The 24,562-nt window shown below is 43.1% G+C and overlaps 1 protein-coding gene across 2 annotated transcripts in view; it reads right to left on the bottom strand.

Annotated features, from left to right (window-relative positions):
- Positions 1-24,562, bottom strand: part of Reep3 (receptor accessory protein 3) — a 78,722-nt gene that overhangs the window by 20,987 nt on the left and 33,173 nt on the right. For both annotated transcript variants that reach the window (XM_027395053.2, XM_027395054.2), the window contains exons 3-5: positions 6,943-7,019; positions 4,284-4,404; positions 3,589-3,702 (exon numbers count right to left, since the gene is read on the bottom strand). In XM_027395053.2, the coding sequence (XP_027250854.1) occupies positions 3,589-3,702; positions 4,284-4,404; positions 6,943-7,019 (312 nt within the window). The remainder of the gene's footprint in view (positions 1-3,588; positions 3,703-4,283; positions 4,405-6,942; positions 7,020-24,562) is intronic.

Here is a 24,562-nt window from a genome sequence, read left to right as displayed (position 1 = left end):
TACATACAAGCGAGAAAACACATCAGAAATATTTCTCAGTGTCAAATGGGGAACAACGGGGATTTCTTTCTATATTTACTAAAACAGCGTCCTCAAACGTGTTTTTAATGAACATTTAAAGTTGAGGTTGAATTTGTAGTTTTCTACACAGGATCCTGTTAAATGATGCTTTTTAAATAAAGCAAGTTTGTAATAGAGGGAGACATTTTAGGTTTACAGAGAAATCAGGCACTAGGGAAATGTCTGTAGATCTATCTACAAAGATGACACCAGCTAACAATCTAAGTAACAGAGGAGAGGCTACCTTAAATGTCCTCCCCTAATAATGATATTGATGACTACCTTATATGCCATCCTAGAGCCTTCATCCAGCAGCTGGTGGAAGTAGAAGCAGACACCCACAACTAATCACTGAACTGAACTGGAATCTAGTTGCAGAGAAGGACAAGTGATGAGCAAAGGGGTCCAGACCAGGCTGCTGAAACCCACAGAAACAGCTGACCCGAACAACGGGGACTGATAGCTGGGATACCAGCATGGGACTGATTCAGACCTCAGGAACATGGGTGTCAGTGAGGAGACTTCAGAAGTTTATGGGACCTCCTGTAGTAGTTCAGTACTTATCCCTAGCATAAGTATTGACTTTGGGAACCCCTTCCACATAGAGGAATACTCCCTGAGCCAAGACACACTGGAGTGGGCCTTGGTCCTATCCCAAAGGATACGATAGACTCTGATGACACCCTATGGAAGGCCTCACCCTCCAGGGGGAGCAGAAAGGACATGTGATAGGTAGGGTTTTAGTTGGGAGGTGGTGGTAGGGGAGGACAGGAGGGAGAGGGAACTGGGATTGATATGTAAAACAATCTTGTTCCTAATTCAAATAAAAAAAATCTGCAAAAAATAAGGCAAGTTCTGAAATGTCTTTGAGGTGTAAGTACAATGTATTCATTCACGTGGCTTGCAAAGTCAAACAATGGTGAGCTTAATCGGGAAGCAGCAAGCCACTTGTGGTCACACCCCTCTAGATGCAATCACTCTAAACCCTCCAACTTACAAGGGGAGAGTTACAAGAGGGAGAGTTTTCTCCTCTACCTCAGTCCCTTCCCCCAATCCCATTTCTCAACATAGCACCGTGACTGTTGTTAAAATTCTTCTTGTTTTTCTTACTGCTGGGCTGGGCCAAGTTCCATTATTGTATTTTGCTTCTCATAGAATTTTTTTTCCCCCCAGAGTTAATAAATGCCTTTTGGGTTTTCATTTGCTTAGTTGTCCTACTCTGTGCATAGTCCCCAGTACATTTGTCATGGTGCTCAGGGCTGTGGCTACACAGGTACACACTGCACCCAGGGAGTTCTTTGATGGGTCACACCATATGCACAGCTGGGATAAGTGTCACCCCTGCACAGCATCAAGCTGATTCTATTCTATTCTCTTGTAAAGCATCTCTGTTAGCATCTTCCATCCACAGGACCCACTGCTGGCTGTCTACTCAGTCCTTCTAGGGAATTTTGTCATCTCCCTTCAATGCAGGAATAACCTATTTCCCACATCCCATGGGTTCCCCCTCTCCCCACCCCCTTTCGCTTTCACAGAACATATCTGCCCCGATAAAGGCGTGAACTTGGTACATTTAATGGGTTTGAAATTTATTCTTTTTCAATTATTTTAAGTTTACGACTCATTGACAGGCTTGACCAGTATAGGACTTGGGCCAGAGTTATCATTGGAACACGATGTGCTTTTAGTCTCTGAAATCTTTAAGAATTCTGTCCTTGTTGGGGTTTGGTGGGGGACTCAATGCCTTGATTGGAGTTGGTCAGTTTTTGCCCTGTGGTGCTCGGTGATGTACGGGCCCTTTGATCTGGAGGTTCATTGCCCTCAACACTGCAACACATTGCATGATTTTTCTTTTCTTTGATAACCGCATCAGTCCCCCTTTCACAATGTCTAGTTGTGAAGGATGGATTTCCTGGGTGGTCTTTATGGTGGATGTGTGATCAGTAATGCATTCTCATTAGGCAAGAGACAAAAAGCAAGTAAACTCCAATAAGCTCAAAATGATACTGTTTTAGAGTTTATTCACCCATGTAATGAAAGAAAAGCCCTTACACGTCTGGTAAAAGGGAAACTGTATAGTAGTAAACACTGTAGTACACTACTACACAAAAATCAATAGCCATTATCAGTATAATTATCTACCTATGTCCTATTAACGAATTTCTACTTAGCCCTCACTATAATACTACCAGGAAGAACATCTGAGTTCTCACTTTTTGATTATGTCAACTTTGGAAGGTGAGCCAAAGGTCTCTGCAAAGTTAAAGTGCTCTCCCGCAACCCTCTTTCACCATTGCAGTTCTGTAAAATCACTGCTTACCTGAAGTGTGTCTTTGCATAGCACAGTTCAGTTAAGAAGAGCCTGCTGGAGAGTTGGCTCAGAAGTTAAGAGCACTTGCTGCTCTTACAGAGGACCCAGTTTCAGTTCCCAGAATCCACATTAGGAGGTTCACAACTGTCTGTAACTCTAGCTCCAGGGAACCCAATGCTTCTTGACTCCTTGGGCACATGCACGTACACGCATTATATCCTCATAGATACACACGGACACACACGGACACACACGGACACACACACACACACACACACACACACACACACAGAGACATAAATAAATCTTAAACCAACAACAAACAAAAGAGCCTGCCTCCAAAGTAGAATACTAATCATCCACATTTCACTTCATATTAGTAAACCATCAGAATGAAATTAAGGATTCCAGGTTCCAATATGAGCAAGCACAGTGCTATCACATACTCTCAGAGATACATCACCCTTGTTTTATACACAAAGCAACTAAGGCACACACAAAGTAGCAAACTGCTTATGGTGACTTCAAAAGTCAGCCAGCACCTTCTGGTTGTGACACAGTTTTGTTTTTGTTTTTTGTTTTTTTCTCATACACCACACACTAAAATCAGTTGTACTATGCTATTGAAAATAAACCACACCAATTATTACATGCAAAGGAGCCCAAGAGCCATAGCGCCAGTCTCCAGAGAAGGCTGGTTCAATCAGTAACTCGGCTGGAGAGAATAGCTATGACATTAGCGACTCAGAACAAACTTTTTACATGCTTTATTTTGAATAACCAGTTACCTCAAATTGGTTGAAGTAGAAGTGCAGAAGGAAGCCAGAAATCCTAGCAAGGCAGTGCCACAGAGAGAGAGAAAGAGAGAGAGAGAAAGAGAGAGCAAAGACACAGAGAAAAGAATGGTCATCTTTACTTAAGGTAATTTATCAAAACTATTTCAAGATTAAAAGGGGGGAAACTGTACCACAAAATGACATTTGCTGTTACATTCTATTTATTAGCTTCCTCTAATTTCATAATAAATTAAGAGCTGTGAACTCCTAAGTAGCATAGAAAATGAAGCATTAAAAATATTAAATTTACCTACTTGTTTATTCAAGTTCAAAAATAAATATAAAACAGAGTTCTGTCACAGTTTTATAACATCTAAAATAAAAGTGGCCACCTTTCTGTATGGGCTGATGGGAAAACCAAAGATGACAAAGAAACCTTACCTTCACTGCTGCCGTGACAGCCGCTGCAGCCGCTAAATTCAAACCTTGCCGTCCGAAGTTCACCATCGTCTCATAGCCTTTTTCCTTTGCTTGTACAATATAATCATCAATTTCCTGGGGGCAAACAGTTAACAGTAAACTCAGATGTGGTAGCATAGCCCTGTAATCCCAGTAGGGCGGGAGGGAGGAGCAGAAAGAGCAAAAGTTCAAGGTCATTTTCAGTGACATAGTAAATTCAAAGCCAGTCTGGGCTACATAAGGCCCCAAGTAAAAAAAAAAAAAAAAAAAAAAAAAAATTTAAGCTGGGTGTGGTAATGCATGCCTTAAATCTTCCTCTGGAGAAGAGCTTTGTAAGTTTGAGGCTACCCTGGTCTACATAGGGGTTCCAGGTCATCCAGGACCACACTACGAGTTCCCGTCTTAAAAACAAAAACTGGCAAACAGAAATAAGAACACATACATAGATGTTTGTTTATTCAGGCTTTTTGTCTGTTTTTTGAGATGGGAGTCTTACTATCTAACCCTGGCTGGCCTGGAACTGGATATGTAAGCCAGGCTAGCCTACAACTTATCACTCTGTCTGCCTCTGCCTTCTGGGGTGTACACCACCATGCCCTGCTAGTTTTATTTAGAACTACTGTTAAGCCTCTTTTCATAACACTGGGTAGGGTTTGGAAATAACTGATATACTTTACCCTTTCCTTTGAAGAGAGAAGTGGATGAAGGAACTTTCTATATATTAAACTCGCCCCTTTGGTATAGGGTGACAGCAGCCAAATGACAAAGGCAATCTTCAGCTCGTAGTACAATGGAAACCTAACAGGAAACAAAACAAAGAAATAATCAGAAAGAAATATGGTAAGAAGCAAAACAACAAAAAGCAGGGAAATCACAAAATCATCGTATCTGTTTCCACATGTGGAGTTTGCTGCCGAGGGAAACAATCACAATGGGACTTATTGATGAGTTCATACCATTAAAACACAGATGAGCTGGCCAAGGACTGCAAGCATCCTTGTGGACAGACACCTTGCACAGGACAGCACCTGAACTGACTACAATGGCTCAAAAGGAATGGTCAGGGCAGCTAGGGACTGTCCCAGAAGTATGGGACACACCTGCAGACAGCAGGGGACAACTTCATCTGTCCTACGTGCACCTCAGTTCTTCTTCCAAATTCCAAAGCGTATGAAGAATTAGCATAGAAGCAGCCTGGAAATTAGTCAAGGACCCATGTCCGACATGGTCTTTCCTATGGGTGGAGTTACTTCTCCAACCCTGGCCCATGCGTGTGATTTGACTGTGAATGTGACAGAGACACATAAGTCTTAATTGCTCTCTGACACTCTTATCCAGCTCCTCCCAACCTTTTGCTAAAGCTTCTGCCATGGGAATCCTTCCTTCCGAAGCCTTGGTTCTGAATGAAGACATGGAGCTGAGCCCAGCAAAGGGGCAGCCAAATCCCTGCCCTGAGGCCACTTAAGCAAGACAAGGAGGTCTGTTCTTCTTACCCACTGTGCTTCACAGGGCTGCCTGCTACCACACCAAACGCTAACTCATACGGTGTGAGATGACCACTGGGTACCACGATACAGCAAGCCCCAAGTCTTGAGTTTCTATGGTAAGGCAGATAGGCAGGGGAGCAGTGAGGAGTCACTACTGTGTAGTAAGCAAATCATCTCCGCCACAGTGCAACTTTATAGAGTGCATGAACTCCCAGTATTGAAAAACAAAACCATGACGGTTGTGTGTGTCCATGCAAGTGTGGAGGAGGCATGGGTGGATGCTAACACCAGCAGTGCTCACCGTCCACTACGAGACCCATATTGAACTCTGGTTGTAAGGTTTGTGTGGCAAGCGCCTTTTTAGAACGAACCACCTGTCAGCTCAACTTTGAACATCCAACATCTTTAACATTTTCAGCAAATAAACTACACTTGAAATTAGAAAAAAAAGAAAAAAGAACTGTGGGAATTGGGAATGTAGCTCAGTTGGTAAAGGGGGTCTGCATTCTAATATATGATGGTCTGATCACCAGCAATGCAGAAAACAAAACAAAACAAAACAGGTGGTTCATGCCTGTAATCCTAGCACTTAGAAGGTAGAGGCTGGAGTATCAGGAGTTCAAGGTCGGCCTTGGCTACCGGAGATCATGCCTGGAAACAGATGAATAAATAGGGAAGGGAAGGAAGGAAGGCATTTGAAACTCGAGACCCCTCAAATGGTTAAGAATCTTGGTTTTGTCGGTTAAAAGCTAAGAGAAGCTGGGTGCAGACTTTTAATCCCAGCGCTGGGAGGCAGATGCAGGTGAATCTCTTCGAGTTCCAGGCAAGCCTGGTCCATAAGCCAATTCCAGAATAGCTAGAGTTACACGGTGAGATCTTGCCAAAATAATAATAATAATAATAATAATAATAATAATAATAATAATAATAGTGAAGTCTGATAGTGTATATTTTTCCTACAAATCTATGTGATGATATGATATAATGTTCTATGAGAATATGAGACCGGGAAGGGTATAAAGAAGGCAGAAGAAGGAATAGAAAGGGACAGCCGGGTGCCTGTAGGTAGGTACCACAGTCTGGTCGATCGATCGATCAATCAATCACCTATCTACCTACCTACCTACCTACCTACCTACCTACCTACCTACCTATATATCGATCTGGCTTCATTTAGTAGCTCAGGTAAACAAAGGACAACTGGATTAATTTCAGCTGCAGTCTATGGGGCATGGGAACTGGAAACCCCGACAAGATCTCGGGTTTCCATTTACTTCTCTAATGGCACGGCTGGATGGAAAGGTACTCTGAAATACCACCCGAGGAGATCCGAGTCCTTCAGTGTGGGTCCTCTACAAACTGTGAACTCAATGAGGGGATGAACATGTTGTAATTACGCCTCGTGTTGCTCTGCTAGAGCCGCCAGGGAGCTGCTGTCGAGTGGGCGGGTGTCCACGTGGCTGCTGACGTCCATGCGTGCCTGCCTCAGAGCTCTGGGGCTGGGAAGGAAAGGAGGGAGGGCCACCACCAGATGCTGCGGATTGGAGAGGAGTCATTTCGGAAACCACCGAGAAAAACAGTCTGAAGTCATGAGTGTGGAAAGCGGATGATGACAGCCAGGTTCTCTATTTTAAGACGCTGGTGGGAGTGGGAGGTGGGCAGGGATTAGCACAGAGAGCTGCCTTCACGAGGGCGGGCTCCGCAGAAAGCGCACTTGTCACGGGGAAGACAGAGGAAGAAAACGATGCTGGGTAATTAAATTGCTTGATCTGTTTCTCACGATGAGAAAGAAGCAAGAGCGGGCTAAGAACTCAGGACAGCCTGAGTCTCTCGGAGTGGTGGACCTTACCATACAAGTGTCTGATCAGCCACCGTTTCAATCACAGTATAGAGGGCAAAGACGATCCAGTACATCATCCAGCGGACCTGGAAGTCATAAAAGAACTCATGAAACAATTGGCTAAGACAACTGCAGGGCCTGGGGCCTCGCACCTCAATCTCAGCATCTGCGATGCCCGGGCAGGAAGATTCCCTACAAGTTTAAAGGCTAGTCTGTGCTACACAGTGAGTGAACTGCGTATCAGCCTGGGTTACAGAGTGGGACCATGGCTTAAAAAAGAAATTATTTGTTCTGAGTAATTTTATAAAAAAATACATCTCTGGATATATACTACACTGGAGTTCAACGCAGAGGATTATGTATGAGTTTGTGGGATAACTACATCAAGTGTTTTCAGATACAAGAGTCAACAACAAATCTCTGAGGTCTGGTGGAATGTAACTCAGTAACCAGAGTCAAAGAACCATTCAATACACACACAAATAAAAGAGTACAAGACATGGTGGCATATATAATGCTCATTGGTCTTCAGAATTTTGAATTTATCAGGGCTGGAGAGATGGCTCAGTGGTTAAGAGTACTGGCTGCTCTTCCAGAGGATACAGTTCAATTCCCAGCACCCACAACTGTCTGTAACTCCAGTTCCAGGGGGATCTGACACCCTCACATGGACATACATGCACATGAAATAAAAATAAATCTTAAAAAATAAATTAATACAAAAAAGGGTATATTATATTTTTTCATTTATCTGGTGTGATGATGCATGTCTTTAATCCTAGCGCCTGGGAGGTAGAGAAGGGTGAATCTCTGTGACTTCAAGGATAATCTGGTCTACATATCAAGCTCCAGGTCAGTTAGACCTCACCTCAAATAAACAAACTGCACATTGTTATTTTCTGATGTACAGAAAATGTTCACAGACCAAGGAACTATCATGGGACAGTTTACTTGCTTAAATGACAAATCCATAAAACCAGTCACTCTGTTTGAGAACCTGAGGTTAGTGTCTTCCTTCACTCCTTCCTGCCTGCTAAACGAGGGCATCCTAGTTAGTTCCCCACTCTCTGCTGTCTTTGGGGACTACATCCTTTCATAGAAGAGGCCAGATTAGCTCTTAAACTCACTCCCTCTCTCCAATTTATACCCTTTCTTCAAGGCAAGCAGATACACTTTCTTTCAAGTAGGTTCCATTTTTTCTTTTCTTTTTGGTTTGCTTGTTTGTTGCCCTGCTCAGCAATATAAGCAAATACACAACCCTACACCAACCACTGGACTTGGGACGGTTAAGTACATAATATAGCAACAACGCCTTCAACCCCTCTAACAACATTATGAGTTGGGAAATGCAATTGCTTCTGCCACAGGTAAAGGAATAGTGGCAGAAAGGTAAAGGGCTTTGTCCCAAGGTCGCTTTGCAGCAGTGTGGATCCAGGCTGCCCGACTGTGGGATGGGCTAGCCAGCTGGACCATCTACAGATGGAAAACGGGAGGAGCCCAGGAACACCCACTGCTTCTTCTCACCCACACCAGTGTCCCGATAAGCAGCTAGGATACTGTGCTAGGCAAAAAATATTTTTAAAGTTAGCACTTTAATGGGTCCCACTGTGGCATTTTCATATGTGCCACAGGGCATCGCTGGTCTAATATGTCCTTATTAACTAACTACTTAGTTTTGAGATAAATGCTTGTTTTGGCTAGTTCACACACAACATCAAACTGTGACTCAAGGCTAGGGATGTAGCTATCGGTAGAGGATGTGCACACTACAAAAACTACAACAGTGCCCCTGGAACTGGAGGCACAGGTAGGTAGGTGGTTTTTGAGCTGCCACAGGGGTGTCAGAACTGAGCTGGGTCCTCTCCAAGAGCAGTAAATGCTTTTATCCACTGGGTCACCTCTCCAGCTCTAATGTAATTGTTTTTGCTCTTCCTTCTTTTCTTTTCTCCCCCTCCCCCCCCAAACAGGGTTTCTCTGTGGCTCTGGAGGCTGTCCTGGTACTTGCTCTGTAGACCAGGCTAGTCTGGAACTCACAGAGATCTGCCTGTCTCTGCCTCCCGAGTGCTGGGACTAAAGGCGTGCACCACCATCGCCCTGCTATTTCTTGCTTTTCAAGACAGGGTTTTTCTGTAGTGATGGAGCTTGTCCCTGGAACTCACTCTGTAGACCAGGATGGCCTTAAACTCACAGAGATCTGCCTGTCTCTGCCTCCTGAGATCAAAGGCGTGCACCACCACTTCCTGGCATGTAATTTTTTTTTTTTTAAAGAGGAAGAGAGGCATTTCTTTGTAGTTAAACTAAACCATCACACCAAACAGCAAACTATGACATCAACAGTATATTCTAGACTTCCCCCTGTGGTACTGAATAGTGTTTTATTGTTGTTTTTCCCCCTTTGGTCTCACTTTGTAGCCCAGGTTGGCTTCAAACATGTGACAATTCTCCTGCCTGAGGTTACACGTCTGGCATTGGCTATAATTTTATATAAAGAAAATCCTATGGTTTGTACTTGTCCTTTGTGAATAAATTCCTTGACAATCTGCTCTTGAATGTAACGGGTTTCCTTCTTATCTGAAATATGGGCAGTAAAGGTAATCAAACTTAGGTGATAATTCAATGTCACTTGATGGGGGATGGATATGTAAATATGAGTAATTAAAAATAATAATAATAAAAAAATAAATGTCACCTGATGAGGTAGTGCTGTTGTTCATGGGAGCAACCACAGAGAAGGAGAGGGTAACCTTGGAAATGTGCTGCCTTATTTTAACAATATGGGATCTGGTTAGGATTTTACACGAAACGATGACTCAGCAAAGCCTGTAGAAAAACTGTGCCTCAAGGCCACCCAGCTTCTGTTTAAAGTTTTTCCCAGAGAAAACACCAGAAGTCAAGGTTAAAAAAAAATAATAAAAAAAAGCAGCTCATAAAATTGTAACCAAGGACATGTGAAGACAAAGACCTAAATAGTTTTCATATCAGATGAAAATACCAATAATAAAATGCAGCATTAGAATTAATATTGGTGATTTCTCGGAAAACCATCACCTTGACTGTCCTACACATATATACAGGCCCTTCTGTGTCTGTAGAGATTCTCCCTCAAGCCCTGCAAATACAAAGCCTGCAGCCACCAAAGTCTCAACTATCCAGTGGCTTAATATTTACCAGTAACCAATATATACCCTCTTGCATAATTAAGTTGTCTCTAGGTTACTCATATTTAACACAATGCAAATCCTTCCCTCCTCCCTCCTCTTCTCGGCAGGGTCTTGAACAGCTGACCCTCCTGCTACGGCCTTTCAAGTGCTGAAGTCATAGTTGTATGTTACCAGCTCTATAACCACTTCTACATATCCCACTTATCAACCACAAAAGAAACAAACTAAGAAACAAATTCTCCAACAAGGCAATATGTACACCCATAAGCATTAAGTCGAACACACACACACACCATTTGACTTTTCTTTCATATAAAACATAATGTAGTTAATTCTTAAGGACTGAAGTGCCATCATTAGCTATGACATGAACCGATACAACTGTATCCAATCTTACTACCTATTTGTCATAGGAAAAGACACAAATATGGGCTGGTGACATGGCTCAGGAGCTTGCCATCAAGCCTGATGACCTGAGTTGGATCCCTGGTATTCATATGGTAGAGAAGTGTCTCCTTCCTGCATGTTGTCCTGGCTGTCACATGTGCTCTGTGGCACAAAGAGGAACAAGTACACACATAGGCACACAAATAAATAAGTGAAATCTTAAAAAAAAAAAAAAAAAAGGATAAGAGCCAGGGTGGTGGTGGTAGAGGTGGAGAATACCTTTAATCCCAGCAGTCGGAAGGCAGAGGCAGACACATCTCTGAGTTTGAGGCCAGCCTGGTTGGTCCACAGAGTGAGTTCCAGGACAGCCCAGCCCAGGCTATAAAGAGAAACCCTGTCCCAAATGTCAAGAAAAAAAAAAAAAGAAAGAAATAAGAAAACAATAAAAGACACATAGCCAACAGTTTCAGCCCACAAGTTTTTTAATATTTTAATGAGACGACAAAGATATTGAAACTATGAGAATACTAAAATCAGACGAGAAAGACAGGAGTAATCTAAGGAAGGTAAGCAGAAGAAAGCCTCCAAGGAAGAAGAAGGAAGTGTGCATCCTCTTGCTAGGACAAAGGGAAAAGGAAGTGAAAATTTGCTGTGTGGGGAAGAAGTCTTGATGTAGGGAAATAGGTAAGAGGGCTGAAGGAGGTAAGTACTTCCCCTGCTCGAGGCCAGAGGGCAGGTCCTTTGCTAGGAGTGGTGTGCTGGCTTTGAGAAGAATAAGGCAGAGTTTGTCTGTGTAGCCCTGGCTGTCCTGGACCTTGCTCTCTATATAGACCAGGCTGGTCTTGAACTCAGGGATCCAGCTGCCTCTGCCTTCTGAGTGCTGAGATTAAGGGCTTGCACCACCACCACCTGGTTTAGAAAAGTTGTTTTCATGAGTACCAAAAGGTGCTGCCTAGGAAAGGCTGGTTCAGATACTGACCAACAATGCCTTCACTCGTGTGGAGCGTTAGACCATAGGTGCACGTCTAGGGCAATGAAGGAGAGGTTTATGAAGGCACAGTGGCTGAGTGCCGGGCTCCTCAGATCCCCTTGCAGGTGTGGGGGCTGAGTATCCAGTTCTCACCCGCAGAGTGTGAGCTGCAAGAGTGGGTGTCTACTGACAGGCCTTCTCTTCTTCCTGCTAGTTAGTTAGCAGGGGGCAGAGTAGCCTTGGAGGCTGTGTGTGGAAGGTGAGCCGAATTCTTAACAGCTGTAGGAGGAAGATTCCTTGGTGAAATAAAGGCTTTGCTTCACGATGGGCCAGCACAGGACATACAAGTCCCCATATTCCTTCTGTCACCGCATTCTTTGCGGCATGTTATGGTCAAAGCATCTGGCTCCCATTCTAATCTGTGGGGACTCAGAGGCTGGGGCCACTGTACCAATGGAACTAGCTGAGCAGCCACCAGGGAGCTATTATGGGCTAGCTGGGCCACACCTAATACTTGGCTAGTAGTAGCTGGTGCAATAGCTGAAGTGATGGAGATGAGAACTGTTTTCAGGGGCGCTGTCTGAGATCTCAGAGACTAAGTATTTGGGAAGCAACTGGAGGGTAGGAAGAGTGACATGCTCACACAGCATGCTCAAACAGCCAGAGGAAACAATCCTAAATTATGACTGTGATCCCCTGGAGCTGTGTGTGGCTTCTGACTGAGTTTGCTAACTCTCATCTTGTATTGTACCTGTATGTTACTTTAGCAGCATTACCCTCCCCTCCCATCATCTTCACTAGGCAAAACTAACAAACCAAAAAACAAAACCAAACCCCCAAGAAAACACACACACACACACACACACACACACACACACACACACGTGGTCATTTGAGTCCGCAATCCCAGAGCTGGGGAAGCAGAGACACACAGACACACAGACACACAGGTCTGTAATCCCAGAGCTAGGAGAGCAGAGACAATCAGTTTCCTGGGTTGGCCAGCTAGCCTGGTTGAACTGGTCAGTTATGGGTTCCGAGAGAGACTCTGTCTCTAAAATCCTTTTTAAAAAGTAGAAAGGAACTGAGGAAGGCAAGCATCCCAATCCTGAGCCCCATCCTCAGCCCCAACAGAACCTCAGAATCGTTCAGATACCAAAAGAAAGTCATTTGCCAAGGAAACAAACCCCCTAATTAGGCATGTTCTTTTAAAGATTAGGGAATCATCTGTGACATGAAACCACAGTACCTAAAGTGACATTCCGGTTACACAGTGCACCGGCAGACGTTCCTTGTCAGCGAGCCAGCACTTGCTTTATTATTGCTCCAAATCCATAAGGTTTTGATAAGCCTTAGCATTTCAAAAATCCAGACAGTCATGTGATGGGAGTTCTTAGCTCCACTCTCCCAGAGGAATTAGAGGACATTTAAAGCCTGAGCAGTACTGTAAAATGAACATACCCAGAAGCAAAATGTACTATCAGAAGACCATGCTCCATTTAATGGGAACTCATTTACATTATCCTGATGCCAAAAGAAAAGTGGGTGCATTTCACGGATCTTTTAACGTTTCTCAACAAAAGAAGTTTTTATGCTCTACATCCTTAGGAAAAAAAAATATGACAATGCCTGGATAAACACACACAGCAACTGTAAGTGTTGTAACTGTTTTGAACCTCCCTCCCCGAGTCCCACTGCAGAGACTGATAGCAGGAACAGTGAGACACAGACCCACAAGCATGGGGGTGGGGTGGAGATCACCTTCTAGTTTGCAAGCACATGCTATGGGTTTTAAGAGCCATGGATAATGGTAAGGGCACAGTAATTAAGAAATGGTTTCCTGGGGGCTGGAGAAATGGCTCAGCGGTTAAGGGCACTGACTGCTCTTCCAGAGAACCCTGGTTCAATTCCCAGCACCCACATGACAGCTCACAGCTGTCTGTAACTCCAGCTCCTGAGACCCCCAACACCCATGGCAAAACACCAATGCACATAAAATAAAAATTAATAAAAAGAGAAATGTTTTCCTTAAATCGTTTCTTTATATAACTTCTTCTTATGTCATTACTAGAGTGGTATTATAATAGCAACAATGGTAATATATTAAATGATACAACTGTACTAACTTACAGTGTGTGATTAGAAAAACCGAGTTGATAAGTTAATTTGACAAATATTACTTAAGGTCTATTGTGCACAAAGCCTTTGACATAAAAGAGTCATAAACTATTATGGCAAGGTTTTCCTGCTCCTAAGAAGCCTTCATGGTAGGGTATGAGTGTAAGAAGATATATAATTAGGATAGGCAGTTTAACCCATGTATAACTACTAAGATCCTTATATACTATGTATTATTCATTGTTTTGTCTGAATGAAACTTACTTCTTAGGGAAAAGGCTTTCCTAGGTATTGTCCTCCCTTCCCATAAAGGTCAAAGGTCATACATAAATCTGTGCATTGTGGTTGGCTTATATAACACCGGCTGCCTCAGTCATTTCACTCAATGGGAGGGATAAAACCTGTCCTCCTCATCATGCTCCCAGTACCCTCTGCCTGGGAAAGCAGGCACGGAACAATCCTACTTAACAATTTCTATTTTCTGGGACACGGTCTATAGGCCAGGCTGGCATGGAAGTTAACTAAGTAGCCAAGGAGTAATGGCAGCCATCCTGAACACTAATAACATAGGACCCACCAGGTCTGGCTTCTCCTACTCCCTCCCTCCCTCCCTCCCTCCCTCCCTCCCTCCCTCCCTCCCTCCCTCCCTCCCTCCCTCTTTTGGTTTTTATTTATTTATTTATTTATTTATTTATTTATTTATTTATTTATTTTTCCTCTTTTGGTTTTTCAAGACAGGGTTTTGCTTTGTAGACCAGGCTGGCCCAGAACTCACTGAGATCCCCTGTCTCTCCTATGCTGAAATTAAAGGGCTGTGCAACCACTGCCTGGCCTAGCCACTTTCACAAAATTTCATGTCTGATATCCAGTAGGAAAGGAAGGTCTAGTGGGTAAAGTACTTGCCTTGCAGTGCATGGTTTATGACCTGAATTCCAGCATTGGAATCCACATAAAAGTGGAAGACGACGACTGGCTCTATAAAGTTGTCCTTTGATTGCCATATGCTCACTGAGGCATATATATCATGTCTGGACACGATAATCATCATCATCATAATAATAAAAAGAAAGTAAGGTCTTAATTGATAAGGCTAAAATAAGTAACTTTGCTGCAAGTGGCAGTTTTCAGCATACAAAAGTAATTATTTTGTCATTTTCCATATTATCAAAACATTAAGAAACTTCCTAGCCTTTTTAAACTACAGATTCATTGAATCATAAAACGCTGGTCTTAAAAAACACACCCAACAAGTCGGTTAGTGGTGGTGGCACACGCCTTTAGTCCCAGCATTCAGGAGGCAGAGGCAGGGGGATCTCTGTGAGTTCCAGACCAGCCTGGTCTACAAGAGCTAGTTCCAGGACAGCCTCCAAAGCCACAGAAAAACCCTGCCTTGAACTGCTCCCCCCCCAAAAAAAAACCCAAAACACATCCAAAACCCCTACTTATGCCTAATGATTTCAATTATAACCACTAAGTAAACCCAGAGTATAAATGCTAAAATGTGCTCCAATGGGAAAAAAAGAATGGAGGGGGAAAAAAACGTTGCTGAATCTAAAAAGAAATAAACAGTGCTGAATTTCAGACCACCCAAAGAGAACTTTATTTTCTGGCCATTGTTAGTTACTCAGTTGAGTCAATTCTTCCAGAGCACTATGTACACCACATTTCAGAAGGGATGGAGAAATTCTAGGATCAGGATTCCTCAGAAAACAGTATGGAGTTGAAAAAGATTTCTTCTGTTTCATGAACAATTATGCAATAATTTGGTTATTTCACAACAATTTTCTCCCCCTTTAAAACAAAGAGGAACAAAATGTGAGAAATCAAATAGAAGAAACTCCCTCCCTTATTCAACCCAGATGGCTCTGCTGTGGGATTTTTCGCAGAGCTGTTCCAAGTTAGAGGCATGGCTGGAAATAAGCTAGTGCAGTTAGATTTCATGTGGGTAGAGTCTGAACATGTGGAGCCTGTCTGTTCTTTCTTTGCCTGTTGACATGGGCTCCTGTGACAGAACTTAGGTCACCTGCAAGGCTACTTACCCTGTTGAGCTATCTTGCCAGCCCTGAACATCAGTTTTGAACAGACAGAATGTGGGTTTAAAAAGGTTAGGGTTGCTGGGCAATGGTGGCATATGACTTTAAAATTTCAGCACTCAGGAGACAGAGGCAGGCAGATCTCTGTGAGTTCGAGGCCGGCCTGGTCTCCAGAGCGAGTTCTGGGGATGGCCAAGGCTACATGGAGAAACCCTGCCCCCCAAAACCAAAAATAAATAATAATTAGAAATAAAGATAAGGTTAGGGGTGATCTGGGCTTCCTCTGTTTGGTGGTGGATCTCTGCCTGTCCTGTCTTAGACTGAGGGCTTGAATTGCTGTCACTCACCTTGACTCCTGTTTCAGAGTTCAAGGCAGCAAGAGTAACCTGTGGTTTCTGGTCATTGCCACCCCAAGCATTACAGAAGCCCCTGATGTTTTGAAGGATGAAGCTGCATGTAATACAGACGTATCTGGTGCCCAACTGAACCAAGACAGACACAGACGTACAGTGGCCTCCCCAGGGCCAATGAGTTACAGGAGCCCTGTGTGTTTCATCCCCCAGCTCCTCAGAGTCTGAGAAACTCAAGTGAAGGAAAAGTGCAGAAATGTTTCAAAACTAGATGACAATCAATTTAAAAAGTGTTGAAAACAAGATTCGAAATTCGGAACTGCTTCAGGAACCTGCTCCCAGTAGCACATGGGAAGGAAAGGGTGACTTCTCAGCCCCAAGATAACTCTTTCCTTCTTGCTGGCTGGGAACTCATGCCGCCCCACCTCTCCCGGCCCCACCCTTTTTATTCTTTGTTTAAAGTCTTCTTGACTTATTTGGAATAATACGTATTTATAGGACAAGAGACACCGTTCTTTTGAGCACTGTGTAGAATTTCTCGGGGTTTTAAATGGGAAGCATCCAACCCCACAAGAGCAGTGGAGTGGGCCATCTGGCCATCCCATCAGTGAGCCTTGCTCCCACATAGGCTGTTACCCCATGTTCCTCTCTTCCTTGGCATTCTAACATCTTGAGCTACTACTCTCCTAATTTGAGTCACCCCTGGGGGTGGTTCTACTCTACAGGCATTTCTATCTCAGAGAGAACCAAGGTCCACTCTGGGGCAGGGTCAAGACTCTAGAGCAGTGGCTCTCAACCTTTCTAATGCTGTGGCCCTTTAATATAGTTCTCCGTGTTGTAGTGACTCCCCAACCATAAAGTTATTTTCATTGCTACTTCATAACTGTAATTTTACTACTGTTATGAATTGTAATATAAAACTTGGGTGATGACAGAAATTTGTCAAAGGGGGGTCACGACCCATAGATTGAGAACCATGGCTCTAGAGGCAATAAGTGTACCCACAGGCCAGCCTCAAAACATGGAAACCAGGGGGAAATTTGATTGCACTTGAACTGTGTGGTTAACTGTGTGGTTAAAATGCTTATTATATTCCAAGTTGTTAATCAATTGACACATTTGTAAAACAAACATTTTTCATTGAGATGTATGATAACAGGATGACATTTTCATACACATGTATATTGTGAATCGTTCATATTCACTCATTACCTTTTTTGCTTCCTCTCCCCAACTTCCTTCCTCAAAAACTCCTTCTGTTTTCATCACACACACACACACACACACACACACACACACACACACACCCTGCAGAGTTAAATCTAGATTCTGCCTGTGAGACAAAACACGCATATTTACATATAACATTTAAAAAATTAATAGTGGATTACAATCTCCAGAGGGGGGTGGGTGAGTGCAGAGATGGCTCAGTGGTTAAGAGCACTGGTTGCTCTTCCAGAGGACCGGGGTTCAATTCCCACCAACCACATGGCAGCTCACAACTGTCCATAACACCAGTTCCAAGGGATCTTACACCTTCACACCAATGAACATAAAATAAATTTAAATACACTATTTTTTTTTTTAAAGGATCTCCAGAGTGGGTGGGGCTTGTGATATAGTGCCGATGGCAAAAGTGCTGTCATGCAACCCTGAGGACCTGGGCTCAATCCTGGAACCCATGAGAAAAGCCAGATACAGCTGCAACTCCAGCACTTCTACTTCGAGTTAGGAGTCAGAGACGGGAGACTATGTTAGAAGCTTCCAGCCACACCAGTTCACACACAGCTCAGTGACACAAACGAGAGACCCCACCTCAGGAACAAGGTGGAAAGAATGAACCCAGAGAAATCCTCTGACCTTCACATGCTACAATCTCTCTGTCTGTGTCTATCTGTCTACACACACACAACACACACACACACACACACACACACACACACACACACACACACACACACCTTCCTCAGCACAATATGCAGAGAGAGAGAGGGTAGCCAGGCATTTAAAAAGCACAATCCACATATGCTTTGGATGTGGGTCAGAGTTCAGGCCACAAAGAACAGAGCCCTGGCTTTACTTGAGAGCTGGCTGGAAACACAGAATCTCAAGCCCAGGCCAGACCTACTACACTAGCATTTGCATTTTAATAAGATCCCAAGGGGATGCATACAGTCGCTGAAGCCTAACAGCACGACCGTGGGAGGCTACTCCACGCAGTTCTCAGAATACCAACTAGAGCAAAGGGCAGCACTCTCTGGAACACTGACAGAAAGGCTTTAGCTTTGGAGAAAAGGGCAGCATCGTTGTGTGAGATAATTAATGCAATCATTTAAAACACAATCTGACTTTCAGAGCATTATTTATGGATACCATCACAAAAAAAAAAAAAGGCAGGCATGGTGATTCACACCTATAGTCCCAGAGTCTGAAGCCTGAGGGCAGGAGTATATCTCTGAGTTTGAGGCTAACCTGGGCTACATAGCTTACTATGTACACAGCTTGACCTACAAAGTTAGATTCTGTCTCAAAATAAACTAAAATAAATGACCAACACTATCATAAGGCTCAAAAAAGTAGAGGAGCCTTTGGCTGCCAGGCCAGCTCTCAGGGGGACTGTTTGTGGTAGCCATCAGCAGATGAGAGCTTTGCACAATGACAGAAGGGCAGCCACTCAGGTTTCTCTATCCCAAGTCCATTAAGAATATTCTGCTGTCTCTCCAGCTAAGAGACATCCAAGTAGTCCGGAACTATTTGGATGTGGACAATCGATGAAGGCCCCTTTTCAGGGAGAAAGTCTGGGGCTGCGGGCAGAATTAAGTTGGTCCTGTGCTTGCCTAATATGTGTGAGGTCCTGGGTTCGGCATATAGGACTGCATACATAAACCAGGTGTGTAGGCCTATGCCTGTCACCTCAGCACTAAGGAGTTCAGCACTCAGGCAAAGTGAGAGGTCATCCTCAGCCACGTTTCAGACTAGTCTGGGCTATATGGGTCCTCCTTGTCACCAAATAAATAAAACCTGCCCACATCAGATCTTCATTTGAAAGAGACCTCCTGGAAACCTCTGGAAGGCACCGTGGTTCTGCGAAACAGATTTCTCAACTCAGTCTTTATCTGTGGCTTGTGAGTAGCTTCTCCCTCTTTACTTGCAGAGTCGGGTGGGTGGGTAACTAGGTTGGTTTTATTTGTTCCTTTTTTTTTTTTTTTTTAAAGTGATTTCTTTGGTTTTACTTAACCATTCTGATTGCAGAAAGAAGGACACAATTCCAGGGAAAACATATTTTGGTACATTTGAGATTTCTGAACAGCTGTTCCAAGGGATTTCCTCTCCTGACATTCCTGTTCCCATGATGCTCCTCGTGTGTCCTTCAAGCTGTACCAAGTTGTAGGAAGGACTTGATTACTCTTGGTGAACATCTTCAGGAACAGCTCTAGCTTTTGTGGGTTTTTTGTTTTTTGTTTTTGTTTTTGAGACAGGGTTTCTCTGTGTAGCTTTGGAGGCTGTCCTGGAACCACCTCTTGTAGACCAGGCTGGTCACGAACTCACAAGGATCCGCCTGCCTCTGCCTCCCGAGTGCTGGGATTAAAGGCATGAGCCACCAACGCCTGGCTTAGCTTTTGTGTTTTTAAATGACTTTTTGCAATGTCAGGGCAATATGATTAACTGCAACCATAGCTACAGAATCAATATGTCTAAAACTACAGAAGGAAGCCAACGTCTTAGCATTCAAAAGACAGTTTCTGGTATTTATGTAGAAAAACATTTTTACTGCATAAATAATGTGACCTTTAGCTGAAAAGCACAAAAGTCAGGTACATATGATACAATTAGTAATTATGCCACTAAAAATAGACATTTATTTTCATTTTATGGGTTTATGTGTTTTCCCCTGTATGTATGTGCTCTCCCATACATACAGTGTCCACAGAGGCTAGTCAGGGCCTCAGGTCCCCTGGAACTGGAGTTACAGGTTGTTGTGAGCAGCTGCAAGGGTGACAGGAACCAAACCTGAGTCCTCTGTCAGATCAGCAAGTGCTCTTAACTTCTGAGCTACCTCTCCTACCCTCATTTAATTTCTTGTTTGCCAAACCTCTCCTAATCTTTTCCCCATCTTCCTTCCTTCTTCTTTTTTTTTTTTTTTTTTTTTTTTGGTTTTTCGAGACAGGGTTTCTCTGTGGAGCTTTGGAGCCTATCCTGGTACTCCCTCTGGAGACCAGGCTGGCCTCGAACTCACAGAGATCCACCTGCCTCTGCCTTCCGAGTGCTGGGATTAAAGGTGTGCGCCACCAACACCCGGCCCCATTTTCTGTCTTGCAAGTGTTTTCGTTGTTGTTGTTGTTGTTGTTTTGAGATAAAGTCTAACTATGTAGCCGAAGCTGGTCTTGAACTCATGATTCTCCTGCCTCTGTCTCCCAATGATCACTCAAGCATGTTCCATTACACCCAGGGTCTGAAGTTTGTTTTACTAAGCTTATGCAATTCTAATTAATATTACAAATATTAATTCCCTGGGTTTTATTCTTTTGTTTTACTGTTTAACAACATCCTGCTTTTCTTACAGGGTCTTTTTGTTTGTTCATTTATTTATTTATTTAGAGATAGAAGCTTGCCATTGAGTCCAGGCCTTCCTTACTCAAATTTCTGATCCTCCGGCTCTGGCCTCCTGAGTGAGGGCTGGGATTACAGGTGTGTACCACGAGGCACACACACCTTTTAATTCCTGACATGTTTTACTTTGTTAGTCAACATTTCATTCGTCTTCCTCTTTTTAAAAAGTGGTGCTTCAAAGCTATCATGCTGATAAAACAAAAAACACTGTGATGTTTATTACCATTTCTGTTTTTTAATTGGTCTACTCCACACTTGTTCTCTTCTCTCTCTCTTTCTCTCTCTCTCTCTCTCTCTCTCTGAGTCTTATCCACTGTCTTCTGGTGGGGAAGCTATGGTTTCTGAACAGAGATGGGGCAGGCAGAACACTGGCTGCCTTTGAATATATTTCTCCCTGCAGTGAGGGTGGAGGCAGAAGTTTTTTGGTTGTTAGAGCTTTTGTGATTTTAAAGTATCCCATCACTAGGGATTAGGGTGGAGGTGGCTAGGCCTCTCTCCAACTTCTTAGCAACATTTCCTTTAATGGAAACAACTGTTTCTGCCTCTGCTTTAAAGTTCATTTCCACTGACACTACAGTTGGTAATGCCCTGCCGGCACATAAGTGGAAATCTGGCCCAGCGTCTAGGTGTAGTGTGACTGCAGGGGCTGATCTGTCGAGGTTTCCCAAGCATTTTCTTTGGGAGCTAGGGACAGGCTGCAGCTCTAGGAGCGTGGGAAAGCTCACTTGACTTCACAGAGGCCAAGAGTTTCATTAATTGGCATTCTAAAACTGTAGGAGAAACTATCTTGGGTCCTCTGCAAGAGCAGTTAAGTGTTCTTAACCTCAGCACCAACTCTCCAGCTCCAGTTACAGAATCTTCTTCACACTTAGCAGTGGTCACCAGTATAAGACTCATATATATATATGAGTCTTATATATTTATACAAAAATATATTTATATTTATATAAAAAACCAATAATGGCAGTATGTTATGCATCAATAGCAGCAACAGAGTATAAGACTCTTGATTATGACAGTATCAATGACATCTACAGAGAAGCTACACACACACACATCTTCATATATACAGATCAATATACATATTGATACACACTATACATAAGTAAACCCAACACATCAAAAATCAGGTTTGCAAAGAATAACTGTCACATAATTTAAATAGATTTAATTCCTTCAAGGATATTGGGTTGTCCCATTTGTTGACACTGATTTATTTATAAAAGGGTGGTTGTGTTGCACGCCTTTAATCCCGTACTCAGGCAGCAGAGGCAGGTGGATCTTTGAGTCTGAGGCCAGTCTGGTCTTACATAGTGAATTCCATGACAACTAAGGCTACACAGAGAAAACTCTGTCTAGAAAAACCAACAAAACAAACCAAAATCGTAGTTCATGGACTGGGGTATACATCAGTGGCATCGTGTTTGTCTAGCATGTGTGAGATCATGGGTTTGAGCTTCAGCACTGCAACAGTAAACAAATAGAAAGCTGTGTTTACACACCTTTAGTCCTAGCATTTGGGAGGCAAAGACAGGCATGCCTCTGTGAGTTTCGAGGCCAGTCTGATCTACATAAGTGAGCTCCAGGACTATACAGTGAGACTCTGTATCAAAAAAGCAAAACAAAACAAAAAAAAAACAACCCCCCCCCATAACTAGACTTACAACTAAAGATATTCATTCAAGCAGCTAATACTAAATTGGCATACTGGAAAAACAGTATGTGTTACTTTAGACCCATTTTCTAACAAGTGATACTTATAAGTGAATGCAAATGATGTGTCCTACTTGATACCATAGAGCAGTGGTTCTCAACCGTCTAATGTTTCGACCCTTTAATACAGTTCTTCATGTTATGGTGACCCCCCCAACCACAAAATTATTTTCACTACTACTTCCTAACTGTAATTTTGCTACTGTTACGAATCATAATGTAAATATCTGATATGCAGGATGTCTGATATTTGACCCCTGTGAAAGGGTTGACATCAATAGGCTGAGAACTGCTGTTGTCACAGACTAATTCAAGGGCAACGACCTGATCACCAAGCCGATTTGAAAATCTGGGTAAAGATGTTAGAATATGCACATTTAATTCCCATCTCTATGAAAAATCGTATTAAGAAAAGAAAGGAATCATTTACTCATGGGCACGCGCACGCTCGGACATGTGAAAGGCTGAGGAGACCTGGTAGGAGTTGTTGCTCTCCCTCCACAGTGGGGCTTCCAGGTTGTCAGGCTTGGCAATGAGGGCCTTTCCATTCTGAGCCTTCTTGTCACTTCCAGTTGACTAAAAGTAAGAACTAAAAGTAGACCAGGCTGGGCCTGGTGGTACATGCCTATTGTTCGTGCTACTCAGGAAATTGAGGCAGGAGGATGAGAGTTAGATGCCAGCTTGGACAACATTCTAGGAGACTATGCCTCTCTTCCCCCGCCAAAGTGTACCTCAAAATACAAACAAACAGATAAGCACATGGCTGATAAAACTAATTTTCTCTTAAAAAAAGAAAAGAAAAGAAAAAGTCTGCTCTAATCACTAGGTTGGTCTTTAAGCTTCCAATACTCCAATCTTTGAATCAAATGAGAACTATTACTGTTATTTTCAGGATTAGGATCAAATCCAGAGCTTTGTCCACTCAGGGGAACATTTTACTACTCTCGTACATCCTTTCCCTCAAACGAACAACTGAGTTTGCCTCACAAGGCACCTTGCACACTTGAGTAGGTCAGTGGGATTGTTCTGTGCCAGCTTTACCAGGCAGAGCGCTGGGAACACAATGAGTGAAGAGAGCCCTTGAGTATGTTTCCCCCTTTAATCTCTACCCTAAAGCTACTAGGCAACAAGCTGTCATTGAGCTACAAGAACTCTGGCGCCGGCCCCTCAGTCTTTATGTTCATTTCTATCACCTAAAAAATGAGGTCACTATCAAAAACTCCACACAACTTTAGAGTCATCTCCTACAGGAGCATCACTCCTTTGTTCCTGTCCACACCACAGTAAGTCTCTCAAGGGCTGTTCAGCCAGTCTCTTCATTGCTGTTCTCTCCAACATTCTAAGAATAAGAACCCTGGTTTCCTAGAAAAGCTACAGCAATTACACACGATTTGGAAGTAAACACCCTTATTTTCGAGTCTTAAGATGTATGAGCCTGGAAAACTTTGCAAAAACCGTATTAAATCTCCGGTAAGCTTGCATTTCAATTACTGCAAGACTTCGAGTGTCTAAGTAGGCCATATCAGCCACACCATACAGGAAATTATATCCCAGGAAAGCTCTGCTTTAAAAATAGGCAAAGGAAGAAAGGAACGCTGCCAAAATACACAGTGCTCTCCATTTGTTTTGATTTGCACAGGGCATCTGTTTTATCAGGTGCAACCTGCCATTTGCAGGCTTCGGGGGGAATGGTAGTAGTTAGGGTGGGAAGAAGTAAATGAGCCCAAAATGTTTGCTTTTAGAAAACGCTTTTGAAGTAGATGTCGGCCGAATTTAGGTCAGGACTAAATATCATAAAGACACTGGGTTTGGGGATAAGTGTTGAGAAGGGGCTTGCACATGCCCTAGCCCAGCAGAATTCAAGCTGAGGAACCAGATCTGTTCATCCAGAAACACACAAGTTCTTGTAAGCACAATGTAGCATTTTGCAGGCACTGAGAGGCCAGCTTTTCTGTCACACAAATTCATTTATTCAAAAGTTCTGACTAATTACTGTATACCAGCTACTGTTCTAGGTACCGAATACACAATTAAAGTAAATGAACCCTTCTCTGTGGTGCTTATTCCAGTTGGAGACAGACATTAAGGGATTCAGCACCAGGCAACATAAAGAGGTGTTGAGATTGTAACAGGGAAATGTAAATAAGGTGATCATCACCAAGAAACTGCCACACAAAACCCAAAGTGAATTGGCCAGGACTCACAATTTAAACAGGATAGACAGCTATGCTTGGTAAAATTCAGGTGAACACAAGAACATTGTATGAATCCCCCAACAACCCCATA

This window comes from Cricetulus griseus (assembly GCF_003668045.3).
Source record: "Cricetulus griseus strain 17A/GY chromosome 1 unlocalized genomic scaffold, alternate assembly CriGri-PICRH-1.0 chr1_0, whole genome shotgun sequence".
NCBI classification, from domain to species: domain Eukaryota; kingdom Metazoa; phylum Chordata; class Mammalia; order Rodentia; family Cricetidae; genus Cricetulus; species Cricetulus griseus.
This window is presented reverse-complemented; position numbering and strand designations above follow the sequence as displayed.